At 35.2% G+C, this 20,962-nt stretch overlaps 3 protein-coding genes across 3 annotated transcripts; all 3 read left to right on the forward strand.

Moving 5' to 3' along the window:
* The first annotated feature begins 4,152 nt into the window (after positions 1-4,152).
* LOC145611861 (germin-like protein) lies at positions 4,153-4,946 on the forward strand. The gene is made up of 2 exons (XM_081667241.1): positions 4,153-4,276; positions 4,402-4,946. Exons 1-2 carry the CDS (start codon positions 4,153-4,155, stop codon positions 4,944-4,946), a joined length of 669 nt encoding a protein of 222 aa, XP_081523367.1.
* Positions 4,947-8,647: 3,701 nt separating this feature from the next.
* LOC145612400 (phytosulfokine receptor 1-like) lies at positions 8,648-9,857 on the forward strand. The gene has a single exon (XM_081667775.1). It carries the CDS (start codon positions 8,760-8,762, stop codon positions 9,789-9,791), a length of 1,032 nt encoding a protein of 343 aa, XP_081523901.1. The 5' UTR covers positions 8,648-8,759; the 3' UTR covers positions 9,792-9,857.
* A 5,776-nt stretch (positions 9,858-15,633) lies between these two features.
* On the forward strand, positions 15,634-18,511 carry LOC145610336 (uncharacterized). Its single transcript, XM_081665665.1, has one exon. The coding sequence runs from the start codon at positions 16,782-16,784 to the stop codon at positions 17,994-17,996; it is 1,215 nt and encodes a 404-aa protein (XP_081521791.1). The 5' UTR covers positions 15,634-16,781; the 3' UTR covers positions 17,997-18,511.
* The last annotated feature ends 2,451 nt before the right edge of the window (positions 18,512-20,962 follow it).

Here is a 20,962-nt window from a genome sequence, read left to right on the forward strand (position 1 = left end):
CTTAGCTATAAATCATTTAGTCAAAGAAACAAAAAAAAAAATTTGCATTAGTCAAAGTGCTCTCAAATAAAAAACATAGAATAATTAAAAAGTGAAGTATAAATTTAATTCCGAAACATATCAACTCTTAGCTTGTACGTATATAATTAGAGTTAGACCGATGTACATTATTCCCTTTTGTACCCTACAATTCTATAGATCACTAGATTGAAGTGATGAATGTGGTTTGGTAATCAAATAATGTTATTTATTCAAAAGTAGATGATAACGATGTACTCGTTTATTTTCATACTATAATAAAATCATTAATAGATAGTCATCATACAAGATTTACAAATGAAATACAATGTATGAATTTAACAAACAAATAACAACTCGAATCAAATAATAGTTTCATCCCTTCATTAAAATAAGGAAAATTTAATTTTTATCACCTTCAAATAACGAACTTTATTGAATTTACCACCTCCAAAAAAAAAAAAAGATTTACTTTACCACCTCATAAAAAATAAAACATCAGTTTTAACACTAATCACCTCCAACTAACGGATTCTGTCCATAAATCCGTTAGTGGATCCTGCCTTGCACACGTGTCGCCATATTATTGGGTAAGTTTTAGAAAAAAAATTTTTAAAAAAAAACAATTTTTTTTTAAAAAAATCCCCATCCATCAACCGGTGGTTGCTGCCACCGTTGAGAACCCCTCCACCGGACCGACTACGACCAGCCCCACCACCTGACCGCTACGACCAGCCCCCACCACCTAACCGCTACCAGCCCCCACAACCTAATCGCTACGACCAACCCCACCACCTAATAACTACCACCGCACCGCACAGCCACCGCACCGATTTCGACCCCTTTTCCACCAATTTCCGACCTTAAAACCCTAGCCACCACCTAATCACTACGACCAACCCCACCACCTAACCGCTACCACCGCATCGCACTGCACAGCCACAGCCCTCACATCGGATTTCGACCCCCTTTTCACCAATTTCCGACCTCAAAACCCTAGCCACCAAATTCCGACCACCCATATAGCCCCCCTAATTCCGACAAATCTTAAAACCCTAGCCACCACCAACTTCCGCGCTCGTAAAACCCAAACCACACCTAATTCCGACCACCTCCCTAGTCCACACCAAATTCCGACCCCTCCCTTGCCCTCACACAAAATTCCGACCAACCACAATGAGTAAATTTTGTTTCCGGCTGGGTTGATATGGAAATCGGGGAAGATGAAGAAGAAACGTCAAAAAGGTGGGCTCTACTAACGGACTCATGGACGGAATCCGTTAGTTGGTGGTAAAATCGAATTTTTGGAGATTTTGGTGGTGGTAAAGTAAATCTTTTTTTTTTGGAGGTGGTAAATTCAATTAAGTGGTTTTTCAAAGGTGGTAAAAGTCAAAATTCCCTTAAAATAACAATGTATAGACATATAGTTGATCAGTGGGTTTCTGGTGCGGCTGGCCGCACCATGCGGCAGGTTGTCAAATCAGCAAATGACAAAGTAACCCCCAGACAAAGTAACCCCAAGACAAAAGTAACCCCTGACTGACTTAGTAACCCTTGACCAAGTAACCCTGACTGACCTGGTAACCCCTGACCTAGTAACCCCTAACCGACCTGGTAACCCCCGACCTAGTAACCCCAAGTAACCCCTAACCGACCTGGTAACCCCCGACCTAGTAACCCCTAGTAACCCCTAACCGACCTAGTAACCCCCGACCTAGTAACCTCAAGTAACCCCTAACCGACCTAGTAACCCCCGACCTAGTAACCCCAAGTAACCCCTGACCGCCGACCTAGTAACCCGAAGTAACCCCTAACCGTCCTAGTAACCCCCGACCTAGTAACCCCTAGTAACCCCAAGTAACCCCTGACCGACGACCTAGTAACCCCTAACCGGACCACCTAGTAACCCCGAATCTAGTAACGCCTTACCCACCACCAACAAAAAACTACCACCAACAACCACCACCAACGAACCACTACCAACCTAAACGCCTTGCCACTAGCCCCTAACCCACAAACAAACTCCGATCCAACCAAACCATTAAAAAAAAAATCAAATCAAACAAATACCTTTAGATTTAACAATGGTTTCGAAAATCACTTCAAATATGGCTAAAAAGGCCAAATTTGACCCTGAAAATTCTAGATCTAGAGTTTTCATGGCCGAATTTGGCCTTAAAAACTTTGAACTTGTTTTCCGACGACGGAGTCATCAAACCACCACTACCCTCCCAGTGAAACCACTATTTCCGACGAACGAATCACCGACGAACGAACCATGAAGACGACTATTGATGACGATTGCGAAATTTGTGTTACGTTCTCTGAGAAAATGAGATGAATGTTCTAGCTTGAAGAAGAAGAAAAGAGGAGAGAGAAAGAGAATAGAGAGGAGAGAGCATATGAAACATTGTGATAGTTGATACATACTAGATATTATGGTCCATGAAACATCTATATTACTAAAATAAATTTTCTTTCGTTTTCTTCTAAATTAAATGCAACACACTTTTTGGACATGCACTTTAAGAAAGAGATTAACTAGTGTAAATAAATAAATTTATCAAAATAATTTTTACACTTACTACCTAACCCTTCTTTAATCTTGGTGTTGAAATAATTATCAAGGAGCCAAATTTACTACTCTATCATTACTCAATAACAAAACTCAAACTCTTATAGTACTCAATAAATTCCCACCAAAGGGGAGCTTATTAATTTAATCAAACAATGCAGTTCTATTGAAAAAAAAACACAAGAACATACTACCTAGAGAGAGAGTAAAAAATTACTCTGTACTATACTTTCGAAAATAATTGGCTATTTTTACGTATAACAATTAAGTTTTGAAAATTCTAGAGAGAAAAGGATCGGATAAGAGAGGCACAACATCTAGGGTTTAACATTGCTATATATAGCTACAAAAATTAAGAGAAGTGGAAATAATAAGGACTATGTATTAGACTACTTTTGCTTTAGATCCATAGAAGAGATATAGAGTATATATATATATGAGATTTGTTTAATTTAATTGAGCCCTTAAACTAGGTTGAACTAGTTGATAAAAAAATGATGGAATAAAAAGTTGTCATGTTATGCTGTTGTCAAAAAAAAAAAAAAAAGGTTGTCATAGATTTAAGAAAATAGAACGAGTAAAATTAAGAAAAATGAATGACAACAAAAAGTGAATAGAACTTAATTAAAAATACGAAGGGAGTAAGAGTTGCTAACATATTAAAATTTTCTTTGTTTTACTCATGAAGGAAAAATACAGTATATTTTTTGAGAAAATTTAACATTATTTGAACCATTAGAATTAGACTAAATTTAACCTTAAACCTAATGTTTTGATGTCACAATTTTTTTTTTTTTTAAAATAATACTTCATCCATTACATACATGTTACATTATATGTACCAAGCGAAATCATGAAAACAAAAATGAGGACCATAAACGGTACATGTATATGTACTACTCCATAAATAAAGAGGAGAGAAAAAGTGGTCACAATTAAGTGGCTTTTACGAATTGGACCCTATAATATTGTACGGAGTTGTAGACAACACGAATAGTAAATGATACTCCGTAAAAGGTATAAAATGGTTAAGTGTAAAAATTAGTAAAAAAAAAAAATAAATAAAAAATGAGTAAAACTTTTAAAAACTAAAGGTATTAGTTAGATATCATGCATCTTAGATTCTCAGTTGTACATACTTTAGACTGTACTTATCTGTTTTTCGCATTTATAAAAGCATCCTACGTACTCTCAATATTTGGAATATTGCATCATTAAAACGTACTACTCTAACTGATCAACCTAATCTTATAACATTAGTTGATTTAGTTAATTATTTAAAATCATATTTCATGATCTGACTATGTCAATAATGCAAGACTGACGAGGTCATTACCTGCTAAGTAAAAAATTATACCATTAACTAACTACCCTCATTGAAAATTTAAACAATTAAAAAAGAATTTTCATGATAATTAATGACCAATTCTATGCACGTCTTTGTACTATAAAAGGGATCGTCTAGCATGCAAGAAAATTATAACTTGCACTTTGTAATACTCTTATACTCACATACATTATTAGTGTGACATACGAGTATCAATTTCATAAACACTAAGATGGAAGCTCGTTATTTTCTTGTTTACCTTACTTTCTTAGCCATGTCTTCCTACATGGCCTATGCGACTGATCCTACTCAGCTACAAGACTTCTGTGTTGCGGTGAATGACCCAAATAATGAATGTATGTTTTATTGTTTCCGTTCAATTCAATTCCAAACGTTGTGAATTTATTTTATTTTTGATTTGTACGTACTTTACTTTTTAAGTTGATGCTAACTAAGGGCTATTTAATAAATTTGCTTGCAGTGTTTGTGAATGGATTGTTTTGTAAGAATCCAATGGATGCTAAACCCGAGGATTTCTTTAAGGATGGACTAGATAAGCCAGGGAACACTAGCAATAGGGTACAATCTGCTGTGACTCTAGTCTCTGCATTACAACTTCCAGGGCTCAACACCCTCGGCATATCGTTGGCTAGGATCGACTATGCACCTTACGGCCTTAACCCTCCTCACACTCATCCTCGTGCAAGCGAAATTCTTACGGTTATTGAAGGAACCCTCTATGTAGGCTTTGTAACTTCCAACCTTGCTAACGGCGATAACAAGTTATTCGCAAAGGTGCTTAACAAAGGTGATGTTTTTGTTTTTCCACAAGGTCTCATTCATTTTCAATTCAATATTGGAAAATATCCTGCCATTGCTATTGCTGGACTAAGCAGCCAAAACCCTGGTACCGTCACCATTGCTAACGCCGTTTTCGGGGCTGATCCACCTATCAATGTTGCTGTACTAAGCAAGGCCTTCCAGCTAGATGAACACATAGTGAAGATGCTTCAGTCCAAGTTTTGAATAAGCCCCCCTAATTTGCTATGATTTTGGAGTATTCATACAATAATAAATAATAACCAAGTGATTGATATGGTCTTGGTTTATCAACGTTACTTCTTCATTTTCTAAATATATTCTAGTAGTCCTATATAGTAGGCTACTATATTGTACGCGTGCTAATATACAAATGTTACTTGTTATGTCACCATTGAATTATATGGAATGAAGTTTATGTTGTTATACTCGTTTTTTAACTTGCAACACTTTTTTTTAACGCTTGTCAATGTATTATTTCAGTCACTAGTATTTATTTATTATACGTAAGTAAAGATTATAAAAAAGTAATATTATCAAAGTATAAATCGAGAAGTTTGAGAATAATGTACAAGTTAAAGTGTTCAAAAAACGAAGGAAGTACAAATTATAGGAAATTTGAAATATACCACCAACTATTGTACACATTTTAGTAATTAATTACTACTAACATTCCTTTAAAACATAAAAAAACTCCCACCACTTTTCCCAAACCATCCTAAATGACATCACTATGGGCCCCCGCCCCACTACTAATTTTACCTCTCTTTTCCCTCGATTATTACCTCTGTTTTCCTTCTTCTTCTTTGTCTAATTTTAAAATCAATTGCGAATCAATTAGGATTTTTTTTTAATGAATTTAATTCGCTATTTTGTTCTTCAAGCCAAACGACAATGCAAGATCGAGGGCATAATCATGTTATAGAGAGTTTTTTTAAATTAGGGTTATATAATATCAATTTGCGGGTTTTCCAATTGAAATTAGGGTTTATAAATTAAATTTGGGGAGTTGTTCTAGGGTTAATTTGTAGCAAAATTGGCTCTTATTTCGCGATTTAATTTACTGCTAATTAAGGTTACATTTTTTTTTTGCAAGGATCTAAGGAGAGAGAGAATAGTGATGAATGTATCATCTAACATTCAATTTGGGTGGGTGATTGATCAGGATTGAGGGTTAGCAAAGAGAAAGGAAGAAGAAGGAAGAAAAAAAAGGTGAGAATCGAAGGAAGAGAGGAGGAAAATTGGTAGTGGGGCCACGGTAACGTCATTTAGAAGGGTTTGAGAAAAGAGGTCGGAGTTTTTTAATTTTGAAAAGAAATGTTGGTGGTAATTTAAAAAGTAAAACTCGTATTAGTAATTACTGAAATGTATACAATAGTTGGTGGTATTTTTCAATTTTTCTTAAACTGTATCATTAGTTGTGTTGATGAATATACTGATCAAAGTAAAACATTTATTTTGAAATAGAGGGTATAATTGTAAACCCACACCTTAAGACAAGATGCATGTCATATATCGACAACCAACAAAGTGTTTGCAAGAGCAGATCAAGAGGTTGGGCCATTGGGGAATTGTATTGGGGATTCGTGGGAGAAGGTTGAGGATTTAAATGATGATTGGTTTCTACGAGTATTTGTTGGTAACAACTTTGCCTTTTCAAACTCTTGCATATGATGTCCCTAATTAATTGGAACACTTTAACTTTTATATACAATAACTTTGATATGCATAAACATAAACCTTAATTAATGTTACATACTACAAAGTAACATTTTGTTTTTATAGTTAATCAAAAATAGTTGGTCATTCATTCAAAAAAATAAAAAAATAATAGTTGGTCGAAATTATTTTTAATTCAAATTGAGTAAACTAATTAGGAATGGAGAGAGTGTAATTTCCGACAAGACAATATCTTCTTTAATGTTATAAATCTAAACTAAGGGCCTGTTCACATTTACTGAATTGACTGAACTGAACTGATTGAAGCTATACTGAATTGATTGGAGCTGAATTGAACTGGACTGAATAGAGCTGAAATGGATATTTTATGAGAGAAGGAAATTAGGAGCTGAATTGAACTGATTATTAGAGCTAAACTGAACTAATTATTTAAGCTGAACTGAACTGAACTGCAATTAAGCTGAAGTGAACAGACCCTAAGTAATTTATGGGATATATATAATCATATAATGTAGGTAGTCTAGAGGCAAGAAAGATAATATTTTTCAAGATGTTAACTCCTACATAGTTGTATTTTAGTTTAATTTCAAAACCCAGCCTCTAGAACTTAATGTAATTACTAAGCTAATAACCTTATCGTGTCAAGCCTTGCATGAATTCAACATGGTTTATGCCCGAGGTTTATATGTTGCGAAGTACTCTCTCTGCCTTGAATAACTAACACGTTTTATATACTAACTTTCACCACAATTTTTTAGTTACACATTAATTAATTTTATCATACAATATATTGTTATATAGGTATAACCATCAATTTTAAAAAATATTTTATTTATTGATATTAAATTTATTATATATTTTATTATTAATTTTTTTTCGAGTTAAAATAGTGCATCGGATGTCAATGGGGTGGGGCGAGGCGGATGTTGGCCTTCCCATCCCCATCCCCACCTAAAATTTTCATCCCCATCCCCGCGGCGGGTCCAAAGTTCATCCCCATCCCTGTCACGGCGGGTACAACTCCAAAACCATCCCCGCCCCACCCTCCACTTGGATATCCATCCCCACCAAAGACCCGCCTAATCCCCACCTAAGACCCACCTAATCTCCGTTCTCAAATACACAATCCTACGTAATTAATACGGATTATGATTTAAAAAAAAATTAATATTACACACATTTTTATTTATAATATAAGTGTAATACAAAGTATTATAACTAATCTTTTATTTCACATTATTAATTTATAAAATAGTATAAAGTATATAATTTTGCTTGTTAAGATATATAGACGTGGGTATGAGGTGGGGATGGGGTGGGTACGAAGTGGGGCGGGGCAGGGATGGGGCGGGTACAACTTAAAATCCAACCCGCCCCATCACCCATGGCGGGTATGGTTTTTATCCCCATCCCCGCCCCACCACCCGCCAAACCGAGACCCATCGGGGATGGGGCGGGTCTCCTACTTGACCCGCCCCACTGACATCCCTAATCCTGATACAGAAAGAGTGTATAACAACAATATTCCTTTTCTTTTAAAAAAAAACCAAGAATTTAGTAGGTCTCGTCTTAATCTTGTTTTTTCGGGTGCTTAGAGAGCCACAAGAGCAAGGGTGATAAGAATCGATCCTAGAATCTTCTGGATCAGGATTGAAATTCTAACCACTTGAGCTATCCCTCGTCTCTCTCATCTTAATCTTAGCTTGTAGTAGTGTTGACTGATAATTCTTGGTGTTAGGCAAGTTTGATTCAACAATTGCTATAGAAAACAAAAGGAAGGATTAATTATAATGTCAAATTATAGGCATTAGTCTCTGAGACTGTCCTTCACTCTCAATCTATGCACATTTTTTTTACTCATTAATTCCTTAATTAATACTAATGGTTGTGACTAATCATTTAGTATGGAGTACAATTTTTTTTTTATTAGCTAAAACCAATGACTAGATACCAGAAGAAAGAGTCCAACTAAGTGGAAATAATTTAGTTTGGGTAAAACATCAATTTACTAATACAACAAAATATATATATGTATGTTTCTAATTTTCTATGGTGGTTAGACATTTAAATGTTCCCTACCAAGAAGAGAGTTGTAATCCATTGCTTTTTGTTAGTATATGCAGGAGGGCGATAACCAACCATTCACCAAAACATTATAAAATTTAAAAAAAGGAAGAAAAATTCCAAATTTTAATAAAATAACAAAACTCTTAACTTTTTCAAAGTGTACACAATCTTATTGTCAAACTATAGATGCACCGTCTTTTTAGTCCTTTTACTTGGCTCCTTCATATATAAGCCTTTGAACACTTTATGTTACATAATTAATTTCATTCAAAAATGAGTTTTTATCATGGAAATCACATATTCTATGCTTTCACTCTTTCTTTTCTTTCAATTTCAATCGTTCTTCTATCCATAGTTCTTATCTTTCTTTGTAGGAAAAAACAATTCAAGCCTAATATAGAATTCGAGACAACAACGACTATTATCAAGCCAAGTGCAACGAATTATCCCTTATCGGAAATTGATAGTGCCACGGATCGGTTCAATCCTCATAGGATCATTGGAAAAGGGCGCCTAGGAACGACTTATGCCGCGGTTTTAGACAAGGATGACTTGGTGGTGGCTAAGAGAATCTACCCATGGTTAGTATTAAGTAAAGCCGGTCTTGGATTTCAATCCGTGATCAAGTCACTATCATTAGCCCAACACCCTAATATAGTTCCTATAGTGGGCTTTTCCGAGGCACCGGGGGAAAGGATCATATTAATGGAGTATGTGGACACAATGAGTTTGGACTTCTACTTGCACCAACATGTAGATGGACCGTCTCTCTTGGGGTGGTCACAAAGGTTAAAGATCGCGGCAGGAATAGCTCGTGGGGTCGAGTATTTGCACGAGAAGATGGCACCTCAAGTAGTCCATGGTTGTATCAAGCCCTCTAATGTCTTGGTAGATGTGGAGTTTTGCCCAAAGTTGTGTGATTATGGGTTGTCTTTTTTAGCCTCAAAAAATGAGAAAATGGGGCTTTTAGGGTATGTTGATGAGGAGTATTGGTTAGAAGGGAAAAGTGGTGGTGCTTGCAAAGAAAGTGATGTGTATGGAATTGGTGTGGTATTGTTGGAACTCTTGACGGGTAAGAGAAACGAGGGTGGGTTGCTAGTTGGGTGGACTTTGCCTTTAATTAAAGAAATGAGGTATAGTGAGTTTTTAGACCCAAGAATTGATATACCTTCTAATATGAAGCCTATTGTTAGATTAGGTAAAGTGGCATTAGCTTGTGTTGGTAATTCTAGAAAAACTAGGCCTAAAATTTCTCAAATTGTTAGTATTTTGGATAGCTTGGATGATTTTGATCTTAGAGATTGAAGTGTTTCAATGTTTTGGTTGATTTTGATCTTAGAGATTGAAGTGTTTTAATGTTTTGTAATTGTAGTTGTGTATGTATATTGTTTTGTTGCTAAGGAAAAAGTTTTTGGTGATGGATTCACTTTTCAATTTGAAGTTTTTGCTTGTCATTTTAAAATAGATCTTGGTCAATGACCATAGATATAGCCCCATACCCCCACCCAAATGAACGAGAGAGAGCAACTCTTGAAAGGCCTATTATATTAATAAAGAACTTATGGTCTTGTTTGGTTGACAACATAAAATAGGGGAAGTGGAAATTCATGTGATTTAATAAATTGAGAAGTTGTTTGGTTGACACATAAAACAAAAATGGAGAGAGTGAAAATTCTTGGGAATTTCAACTTCCCACAAATAAGGGAAGTAAATTACCTACCCCCGTCATGGGATTTCTAAATTCCCACACTGCTTATGAAATTCCTAGGAATTTTGTGAGGGAAATAACTTCCCATGAAATGCAATTTCTTATGGGAAATTCCCATGTCAACCAAAAAAGACCTATATAATAAGTCAAATTAAACAGGAAATTAAAGTTGATTGAATTTAATCCATTAACTCTAACTTGTTAAACCAAGCTTTTTCTTTTCTTTTTTTTTTTTTGGTTTTTCATTTCATAAAACTACGTCGCCTTTTTGTTAAGGAGTGATCACTTGAATAAATAATCATATTTATATTGATGTATAATTCATATTGTTCAATATAAAAGCTGCACAATAATGAATTAAACAATATATGGATTTTGATGAATGTAAAATGTATGAATGTCTAGTATTATGAGGTATAAATGATGGAAAAATCACCTTGAAATCGTCCAATGATTAAATATTTGGGATAAATAACTAAAACAATTTATTAGTTTAATTGTTAGGTTCACATAAAATAAGTTAGGGACAAATGAGTTCAATCCACTGATAAAAAATGTTCATTGTTCATCCAATTCCAATTATTTTTTTCAAAATTAAAAGACTAAAATGACCTCATCTCACTTTCAACCTAGTATATCTTTCATACAGTCATACCCTTATTTTCACTAAATTTTCTCTAAAATTAAAAACTATATATTTTATTTACAACATCATTATAAGAAAGTAAACAAAATTTATCATTTTTTATCTAAATTATTTTTCAGTCTTTTTTACAAAGAGTATCTTAGTAGAATTTATGAGGCAAAAAAACTAAAAATTAACATGATTATTTTAATGAAATTTATTAATTCGTAATGATTTCACGTAATTTGTTATTGTGTGTACAATAAAAATAATAATTTACGGATTTAGGCGGAAAATGTATCGAGCTTATAGTTCTTATTATGTCCAACGAACTTAATCTAGCAAACCTAAAGATATATTTCAAAAGTTTTTTCTAAAAAACTTTAATATTTTAAGTCTTTTTCAATGACTTACCCAATTCATTGTTATTGTTTCCCATTTGATAGTTAACCATTTGACTAGTAGTCAGGTAATAGTTCAGGATGACATGTTTTCTGTCTATCATATGTGATAAGTATGTTTAATCTTCAACGTCGGGAGTTAGTTCATCCCGTCCAACTGATTATCCCTCGTAGACCGACCTAGGGATAGTTACTTGTTGATTCTGTCTTTGAGGCTGAGTGTGCGGTTCTCGTAGTTGGTGTTAGATATGCCTTAGGTGAAGGCATATCTAGAGTTGCATTCGTTTGCGACTCTTTGGATGTCGTTGAGGTGGTTTCAGGTCATTCTTACATTCAGATTGGCGATAGATTTGACCGTCTTTACTAGTAAGTATATAAATAATTAAATTAATTTTAAAATTTTTTAGAGTTAAATTATATAAAATTTATTTAATATTGAACTTTGTTATACAATTATTAGTTCCCTGATGAGTGAGTTACTTAAACTCAATGATTGGACAATCGAGCACATCCCTAGAGAGTGAAATGAGTTAGCAGACCTACTTGCTCGTTATGCGCATAGATATTCCCTTTCCATACAAGTATATCAACATAAGAAATTCTCAAAGTAAACAAAATAAATAGTTTTTTATCTAAATTTTTTTTTCCAGTCTTTTTTATAAAGAGTATAGAAATTATGAGGCAAAAAAAAAAATAGCATGATTATTTTAATGTAATTTATTAATTCGTAACGATTTCACGTCATTTATTAGTGTGTGTACAATAAAAGCGATCATTTACGGGTTTAGGCGGGAAACATGTCGAGCTTATAATTCTTATTTTGTCCAATAAACTTAATTTAACAAACCTAAATCTATGCAGGCTTGACGCGTTACAATTCCTAATCCTTTAATCCCTACACTCACGTGTATACCCTCCACTAAACGACAAAATTATCCTCACAACACTACTCCCTACTCATTTAAGTATTTTTCAACCACAAGACGGTAATCGTCTTATTTAAGAAAAGTTCATTAAGGATACTGCATATGACCATTTAGATGTTGGTCTACATTTCATTGAATATGCATATCTTTTATGGAGACCCGGAGAGGATTTGATTAAGCATGAGTTGGTTTGTAACAAAAAAAATCATGATATATAATGCACTTGCATGTATTTTAGTGAGATGCGTTTACTTTGTTTACATGCCCTTCAATTTATGTGTATCGTTTGAATTATTGTGTATGTAAAATTCCGAAGGAGTACATTGTCAAGCGATGGACTAAGGTTGGATTTCTTGATTTCTTAGGAAATATATGTAAGTGTCGTTTGGCTATATTTTATTAATGAAATCCCTTTTCTTCTCGTCAAAAAAAAAAAAAAAAAAGTTCATATCCCATTCTTTTAGAAAAAATATTAAATAAAATAAATGCTATTCCATTGATGCCCAGGCCATTAATTCGAACTAAAGATCAAATTCAAGTCTGGTCTAATTACGCGACGTCAAGTCATTTTAAATTTTAGTAATGCTAAATATAGTTCATGTCTTAGGTCTAATTACATCAAGTCGTGTGAGGCCGAATTATTTTAGCGAATTATTTAACCTTGGATCAATTTTTTAACACCTTTGCATTTCAACATAAACCATACTTCAATAATTTGAACATTAACAATGATGTTTCAAGATAGACCAACACATTGCTAACACAAAGATCCAAATCTATAATACTATCAAAACACAAAGGGACAACATGCTATCGCCATGTGTCACCGTTCCCTCAATGTGATTTGACGCCACATTATCGTTACATGTCACCCTATGTATCTATCACTCAAAACTCTTCATATTTGTAACATTCGTATTTAATTTTCCGTTATAATACAACTTTTAAATAATACAACTTTTAAATAATTGCACATTAAACTAGAACTCAATTTGTAAGAAATCAATCACATACTAATGGTTATTTCCTTCGATGCTATTTTTCTATATTCAATACCAGTTAAGCAATTATGCATAGTAATTTCACTAGGCGAAAATATCAATTGGCCACCGGTTCAAAACCCCCCTATGCCACCGGTTTTGAACCGGTGGCCAGTTGGGGGGTGGCAATACTCGGTTGAAAAGGCCACCGGTTCAAAACCGGTGGCAAAATTAAGTATTGCCACCGGTTAACCGGTGGCAATAGTCGTTCCCGCAATATTTTTTTTGTTTTAACAACTATTGCCACCGGTTAACCGGTGGCAATGAACATATATATATTTATTTTTTTTTTTGTTTTTTTTACTTGAAATATAACTGAACAATCAAATCAAAAAAAAATGACAGCATCTAAATATAAATCGAACAATATCATTCAATTTAATCGAAAAATTACAACATTTAATTAAAAAAAAAATTTCCAATATAATCCAACAATTATTACATCAAATAAATCAGTAAAAAATTACAATATAAATCATAAAAAATTACAACATCAAAATCACAAAAACCCCATACAACATCTAAATCAAAATCTTGATTCTTCACTTTCACATCCAAATCAATATACCTGCATCAATTAAAACAAAAATATAAATTGAATAATAAAAAAAAAAGAACACTAATCTCGGAATTAAAAAAAAAAACAGAACACTAATCAGTTTAAATTAAGCTGATGAAAATAAGAAACAGAACACTAATATCGGAATTAAAAAAAAAAGAACACTAATCAGTTTTTTAAAACCCAGAAAAAAATCCAAAAAAAAAAAAAAAAAAAATCAAAATTGCGAAAAAAAAAATTGCGAAAAATCCAAAAAAAAAAACAAAATCAAAATCATAAATTATTAAAACTAAAAAAAAAAAAATTGCGAAAAAAACCCAAAAATCATGCATGTACCTATAAACTGTCGAAAATCAATCACAATTAAACGCAAATCAATCAAACCCGGCAAATCAATTAACCCCAAAACTTTCGAAAATCAATTAAACCCAGAAATTTCGAAAATCAATTAAACCCAGAAATTTCGAAAATCAATTAAACCCATAAATTTCGAAAATCAATTTCGAACAATATTACAACAATCAAATCCATAAAAATCAAGGCATTTACCTGTAGATCCATAAACATGCACAAATCAAGGCGAAAATTGGTGTTGATGATGTAGATCTGTCGGTGTTGTTGATGTTGGTGTTGCTGGTGTGGTGGCGGCGTGGTGGTGATTTCGTGGGTTGATGGTGGCGAAGGAGGAGAACGGAGGAGAGAGGACGAGAGGGAACAGAGAGGGAGAGAAGGAGAGAGAGAGATCGAGAGAAGGAGAAAGAGAAGGAGGAGAGGGAAGAGATGAGAGAGAAAGAGAAGGAGGAGAGGATGAAGGAGATCGGAGTTGAGGTCGAAATTAAGAGAAGGAGGAGATCAGAGGTGGATGTTTGGTTGAGGAGAGAGGATGGAGAGAGGAGAGAGGATGGAGGATGGAGGATGGAGGAAACGGCTGGGAGAAGAAATGGTAGGGTTTGGGTATATAAAGGGCCGGGTTTTTTTTTTTTTTTTTAATATACTTAGTTATTGCCACCGGTTCAAAACCGGTGGCCTTTCAAATTTTTGCCACGGGTTTGGTTGAACCGGTGGCAATAACTCTTTGCTTCATCCCGCCACTAATTTTTGCCACGGGTTTTCAAAAACCGGTGGCCAATGAGCGTTGTATTTTTCAATTTTTCTACTAGTGTTTACAAGTATACATTTGCATTCCTCTTTTTATTCACACAAGTACGCGTGTGCCTCTTTTTATTCAGCACGATCTACCACTAAAGCACCTGGCACCACCGACCATCGACGCACCTGGCACCACCAACCACCCAACGCACCCACAATCTACCACCAACCGACCAACACCGAAACCACCAACCCACCGAAGCCCTCAATTGGAAACTTGCTGATTTGAAACTACAAGGTCACCGATTTGAAACCACGAGGAAGGAGGAGAGAGAAAACTCATTTTCTTCATTATTTACCGACGAACCCCACCGCTCTTAATACCACGAAACCACCATGAAAATGAGGTTGGAGGAGGAAAGAGAAAATTAAAGGGGATAAGGGTTTAAATAATTAAGCTTGGGGTTTCATCTATTGAAATCAGTTTTGTAAATTAATAAGGTTGTTTATAAAAAAAGTAAGGGTATATTGATCAATTACCATCCAAAAACATACTAAAAAAAGAAAGAAACAAGTTTATTGCGAGTAAATTAAACCTTTCATTTTAGAAAAAAAATTGATTCTAATAATCCCACCTTTGACCGGTTCGCCGTCAATAATCCCACCTTTTGATTATTATCTAATAATCCCACCTTTAGGGGGTATTCTCTTTTAATGGTCCCTGACCTGTTAGTAACCGGTATAATGGGTTAACATGCCACATGTCAATTTGTAATTTGCCGAAATATATATATTTTTTTCATTTATTTTATTTACAAAAATTAAAACTTAAAATTTTCCCTTTTTCTTCTTCCTTATCCTTTTCCCTCCTTCCTCCATATTTTCCAGCTAGGAAGCCCACCAATCCCACTACAACCAACCACCCTCACCTCCAAAACACTAACCCAGCCACACCCATTCCTGAAACAGCCTACCCCAGCCACCCCCACCCCCGAAACACCGTACCCCAAAATGATTCATTTTAGCCATCCCACACTCCCGAAACTCCCAACCCAAACCTTCCCTGATCCATGAAAAACGCCAGCCCAATCCTTCTCACCTTGAAACGCCCACCGGCACCACAATAAAAGCGTATCTTGGGTCTTCAAATTGGAGCATCAATTGAAGTTGTTGGTGTCAAATTGTTGGATTGGAGGCCATAATTATGCTTTTAGGTGGATGAATTGCTAATTGCAGGTGGTTTAATTGGAGGTCGATTTGCTATCGATCGATGGCAGATCGATTAGAGTGCAAGGACTGTAAGAAGACTAAATTTCTCTTGCACAGGTGATGCAATGTTCAGTGATGATAGCTCGCTAGTGAAAAGGTGGTGTGGGTGCTGGTGGTGTGACTACTTAGTAGTGAGCTGGGAACATCGAGGGCAAAGGGATTGCATGGTAGTTCGTTGTTGTTGTTGGTGCGTAGTGGTTGGAAATGAAGTGGGATTGGTGGTTAGGGAGAGAAGGCCTAGTGCATGGCCAAAATATTAAAAAACTAAATAAATAAATAAATAAAAACAAAACAAAAAAATAAAATTTACCCAAAGAACAGGTTACCGGTTACAAGGGATCATTGGAAGAGAATGTCCCCTAAAGATGGGATTTTTAGATAATAATCAAAATGTAGGATTATTAACGACGAACCGGTCAAAGGTGGAATTATTAGAATCAATTTTTCCTTTAGAAAATTGTTGTGAGTAAATTGAATCGAGGTAGTAAATCACGATATTTTATCCACATTAGTATAATGTCACACTTGACCACACTAGCTGCCTGAATCTCCCATCTCCAATCTCTCACCGGCTCACCGCCCATCGCCGCCGCAACCAACGTCTAGCAACTCCTACTTTCTCCTCCCAATAACCTCTTAAACTTCAATCCCCAAAATTCAAATTCCCAGGAAAAAACAATGATTCTCTCTCCTGCAAATCTCTCACAAACACCCCCATCTTCATCCACCCATTTTCTCTCTCCTCCAACCTTCAAAAAAACCCCAAACTCCATCTCCTTCCCTTCAAAACAAACCCCACTTCAAATTCTCTCTCCTCCTCTTCAATGTCACAACCCCAGTTATTCTCTCTCCTCCGACATTGATATGGTTCAGACCCGAGATGGGGTTTTCGCCCCTAAACAAACGAAGGTGGTTGTTTTGTGGGATTTGGATAACAAACCCCCTCGTGGGCCACCCTACGACGCGGCCGTGTCGCTGAGAACGCTCGCCGCACGGTTCGGTGAGGTGGTCGACATCTCCGCTTATGCTAATCGGCACGCTTTCTCGCATCTTCCTGCACGGGTCCTTGAGGAGCGCCGTGCAAGGCGGCAGATGGATTTTCTTGAGCGCAAAGGTATGATCACCCCATCTCAGCCTTATGTTTGTAGTGTATGTGGTAGAAAGTGTAAGACTAATTTAGATTTGAAGAAGCATTTTAGGCAATTACATGAGAGGGAAAGGCAGAAGAAGTTGAGTAGGATGAAACAATTGAAGGGGAAGAAGAGGCAGAAGTTTAAGGAGAGGTATTTAGAGAAGAATTATAAGTTTGAGGAGGCTGCTAGGACTTTGATTACGCCTAAAGTTGGGTATGGTTTAGCTAAGGAGTTGCGGCGAGCTGGGGTGTTTGTCAAGACTGTGGAGGATAAGCCGCAGGCGGCGGATTGGGCATTGAAGAGGCAGATGATGCATTCTATGAGTAGAGGGGTGGATTGGATGTTCTTGGTTTCAGATGATTCGGATTTTCGATATATGTTGAGGAAGGCAGGGGAGGCGAATTTGGGGACCGTGGTTGTGGGGGATAGGAATGGGGTGTTGGGAATGCAGGCTGATTTGTGGGTTCCGTGGGGCGGGGTGGAGAAGGGTGAGGTGAGTGAGAAGGATTTGGTGCCTAGGAGGAAGGAAGTGGGTGATTGGGGTGATGGGTTGTTTTCAATTTCGGAGTTTGATGAGGGTGTTGAAGGTGGGAGTGACTTGGATCAGATTGTGGATGAACTTGGTATCCCGGGTGGGAAGTTGAGTGCTGGGAGTGGGAGGTTCTCGGCTTTTTCTGAGGGCGAAGAAGATGATGAGGAGTGGATGGATGATGATGATTATGATACTGATGATGATGATGAGGACGACTATAACTTTTAAGACGATTGTAGGAGGAAGGAAGATGAATGATGAAATTCCACTGATTGCAGCTGCCACGGCAGCTTTGCTGTGTGTATAGGCACTTAGGCAGGACCAAAAATTATGAAGGTCTTGATGGTGGATTGTCTGATCTCATATGTACTTACTGAGATTGGATTATTTGTACTCACTGAGATTGGATTACTTGTTTCGATCATGAAGAACTTCAATATTTATCTCCCTGAGATTGAGCACATAAGTTCCCAACTTCTGCCATCAAAGGAGGTGTGATCAAGGCTTCAGGTTTTGAATCATAGAAAACGGCTTCAGTTTGTCTTTGTTGGCATCAATTTTATGTCTTTTCCAGCAAAAAGACTTGTTTAGAAGGCAATTACTGTAGGATACTTGGTAATATGTTCCCTTCATCTATGTGCATTATGTATATGACAAATTGTTTTGGGTCTTATTGTTATGATCTGACCCATATTCATTTCAATTCCATATATATAACTTATGCAAATATTGCTTCGATGTCCTTTCTCTGGTGTGCATATTCCAATTGCCTACTGCAACTTGTGCTTTGATATCGGTTGCTAGGTAAAATTGAACTGAACATACTCTATATTCAGAATTTTATGATTGTTTCACCAATGTTGTTGACCTTGTTGTTATTGACGAGAAATTAGAATGAAAGAGGAGGTGTTATGGACTATTCTTTTGGAGCTTTGATAATATACAGCAAACTCTACTACCTCCAGTAGCTTGGTGTTTTGGTTTAGGATCTTTTTTACAGAGCAATTATCTGCGTAAGGTCTGCAAGGATAGCATAGGGTAAAAATGAGTTGTTTTTATTTGTAACACCCAACCAAAATATGTAGCCTTTTCTAGATTATCAGCCTCTTGCTTTTCACTGTGACCTTATAAAAAAACTATTTCGTATACAACAAAATCAGTCAAAAGCCTTACCCTATGTACCTGGGTGCGCTATCTTTTCTCAGTTACTGCTGAAAACCTGAGATTGCCCGGGACATGAAGGAACTCACTGCTAGCTTCAGTTTCAGCAGTTTGTGTATTGTTGGGTTTTTATTTCCTTGCTATCTTGGCATTATTCTGATGCTCTGTTGCACATTGCATGTGAATCATCTCAGTATCTGTTCCTGCTCTGAGAACCTAATACTTCGTATGCATATGTTTCTGTTTGCACTTTGCTATCGTAGATGATTTCGAAACAGGATATGCAAGTTTGTTTATGATAACCTTTAGTTGCTCATAAGAATGATAAAATGTGCCACAAAGATTTAACTAACAGAGAAACAGGATCTTGAAACCCTTGCAAGTTATAGGGCTTATCTTATATTGTGTTCTTTGTGTGATCATAGCTGGGCTTTATCCGTAAATCATACCGTAAGAAAAGGTATGTCCTCTGTAAAGTAGTATAAACCTCCAAATAATTTGAAAGCCTTGTTAAAGTGCAATATCATTCTCCTCGTAAGATTTATGCTGCTTATGCATGAATTGTTAACATGTGAAGACTCAAAGAACAAGTTTACTTGTGTGCAGTTCTTCTTGCAGATAATTGTTTATGGCAGTCTGTTGGCAGACATTTGGACTTATCAAGATCTTGAAGAATTTTAACAGCAACTCAAGACTATAGTGACCACTAATAACTTCATACTGTGTTATACAAGGCGAAGGTGGATCAAATGGCCGGTTACTCTCCTTTTTGTATTGGGAGATTTCTGTAAGCCATCTTCATTTCGGAAGGAGAGGGTAAATCATTGCAAGATTACTCACTTTGAAAGTAGAGCGTTTTCATGTCTACAAGGATGTTCAACTCTTACGGTATTTTTTTATTTTTTAAATTTTTTTATATTGAATTAGTAGTTTAATTTTGTTTATAATCTGCATTCTTTGTTAGATCTCCTGGCTTGAAATCTCAAAGAAAAAAAAAAGATAACAACTCGTCCTCAAAAAGATAAAATAATACAACAGTACTAGTATAAGAAAACAACTGATTAGATTTAAAAATATAATTTCTCAACAATCTAATCTAATCTAATATATATAAATAAAGTAGGCATTTTTGGAGAGCATTCGGAGCGCCACGTAAGTAAAGGTATTATTTTAACCAATAAGAAATTAGATTTATATTTTATTTTAGAATTAAAAAATTCACTCGCCACTTAGATAAAAGTGACGAATTAGATTTGATATATCTCTTATTTTAATGCCACGTAGATTAAAATCAACGAATTAAAATATTTTCATGGGAACAAAAAGGTAAAAATTCAATTATATAGATAAATTACATGTACACCAAAAAGATAAATAAATAAAACAAAAACCCATAATTCAATCCCCAAAACCCAACCAGCAGACCACGCAAATTACATATGAATATCTAACTTATTAATGATAATAAACACCCACTAAATATAAATATTAATAATCTAATATATATAAATAAAGTAGGCATTTTTGGAGAGCATTCGGCGCACCACATAAGAAAAGGTATTATTTTGACCAATGAAATTTTAGATTAATAATTTGTTTTAGAATTAAAAAATTCACCCGCCACCTAAGAAAAAGTGACAAATAAGAGTTAAGAATTTTGCCACCTGGGTAAAAATAACGAATAGTGAACAATTAAAATTTAAATTATTTAAAAAACTAATAATTATCTTTTTCACATATATGGATGTAAATCTTTGATCATAAATATCTTTAATCTCCCTAGCAAATATTATAAAAATTAGATATTAATAACGTACTCATCGAAACGAATAAAACTAAATCTCATATCACCATGTTTTTCCTTATATATAAAGAGAAATTTAGAAGATTCCCCCTAATTTTTTTAATAGTTAAAAGATTCTAGATAAGACTAACATTTTTTAAACAGAACAAGTATATAAAAAAACGCATTTGCAAAGGACCAATAAATAAATTGATTTGTTAAAAATAAAAATATCTTATGATATTAGTAA

This window comes from Chenopodium album, chromosome 24, assembly GCF_948465745.1.
Source record: "Chenopodium album chromosome 24, dcCheAlbu1.1, whole genome shotgun sequence".
NCBI lineage: Eukaryota > Viridiplantae > Streptophyta > Magnoliopsida > Caryophyllales > Amaranthaceae > Chenopodium > Chenopodium album.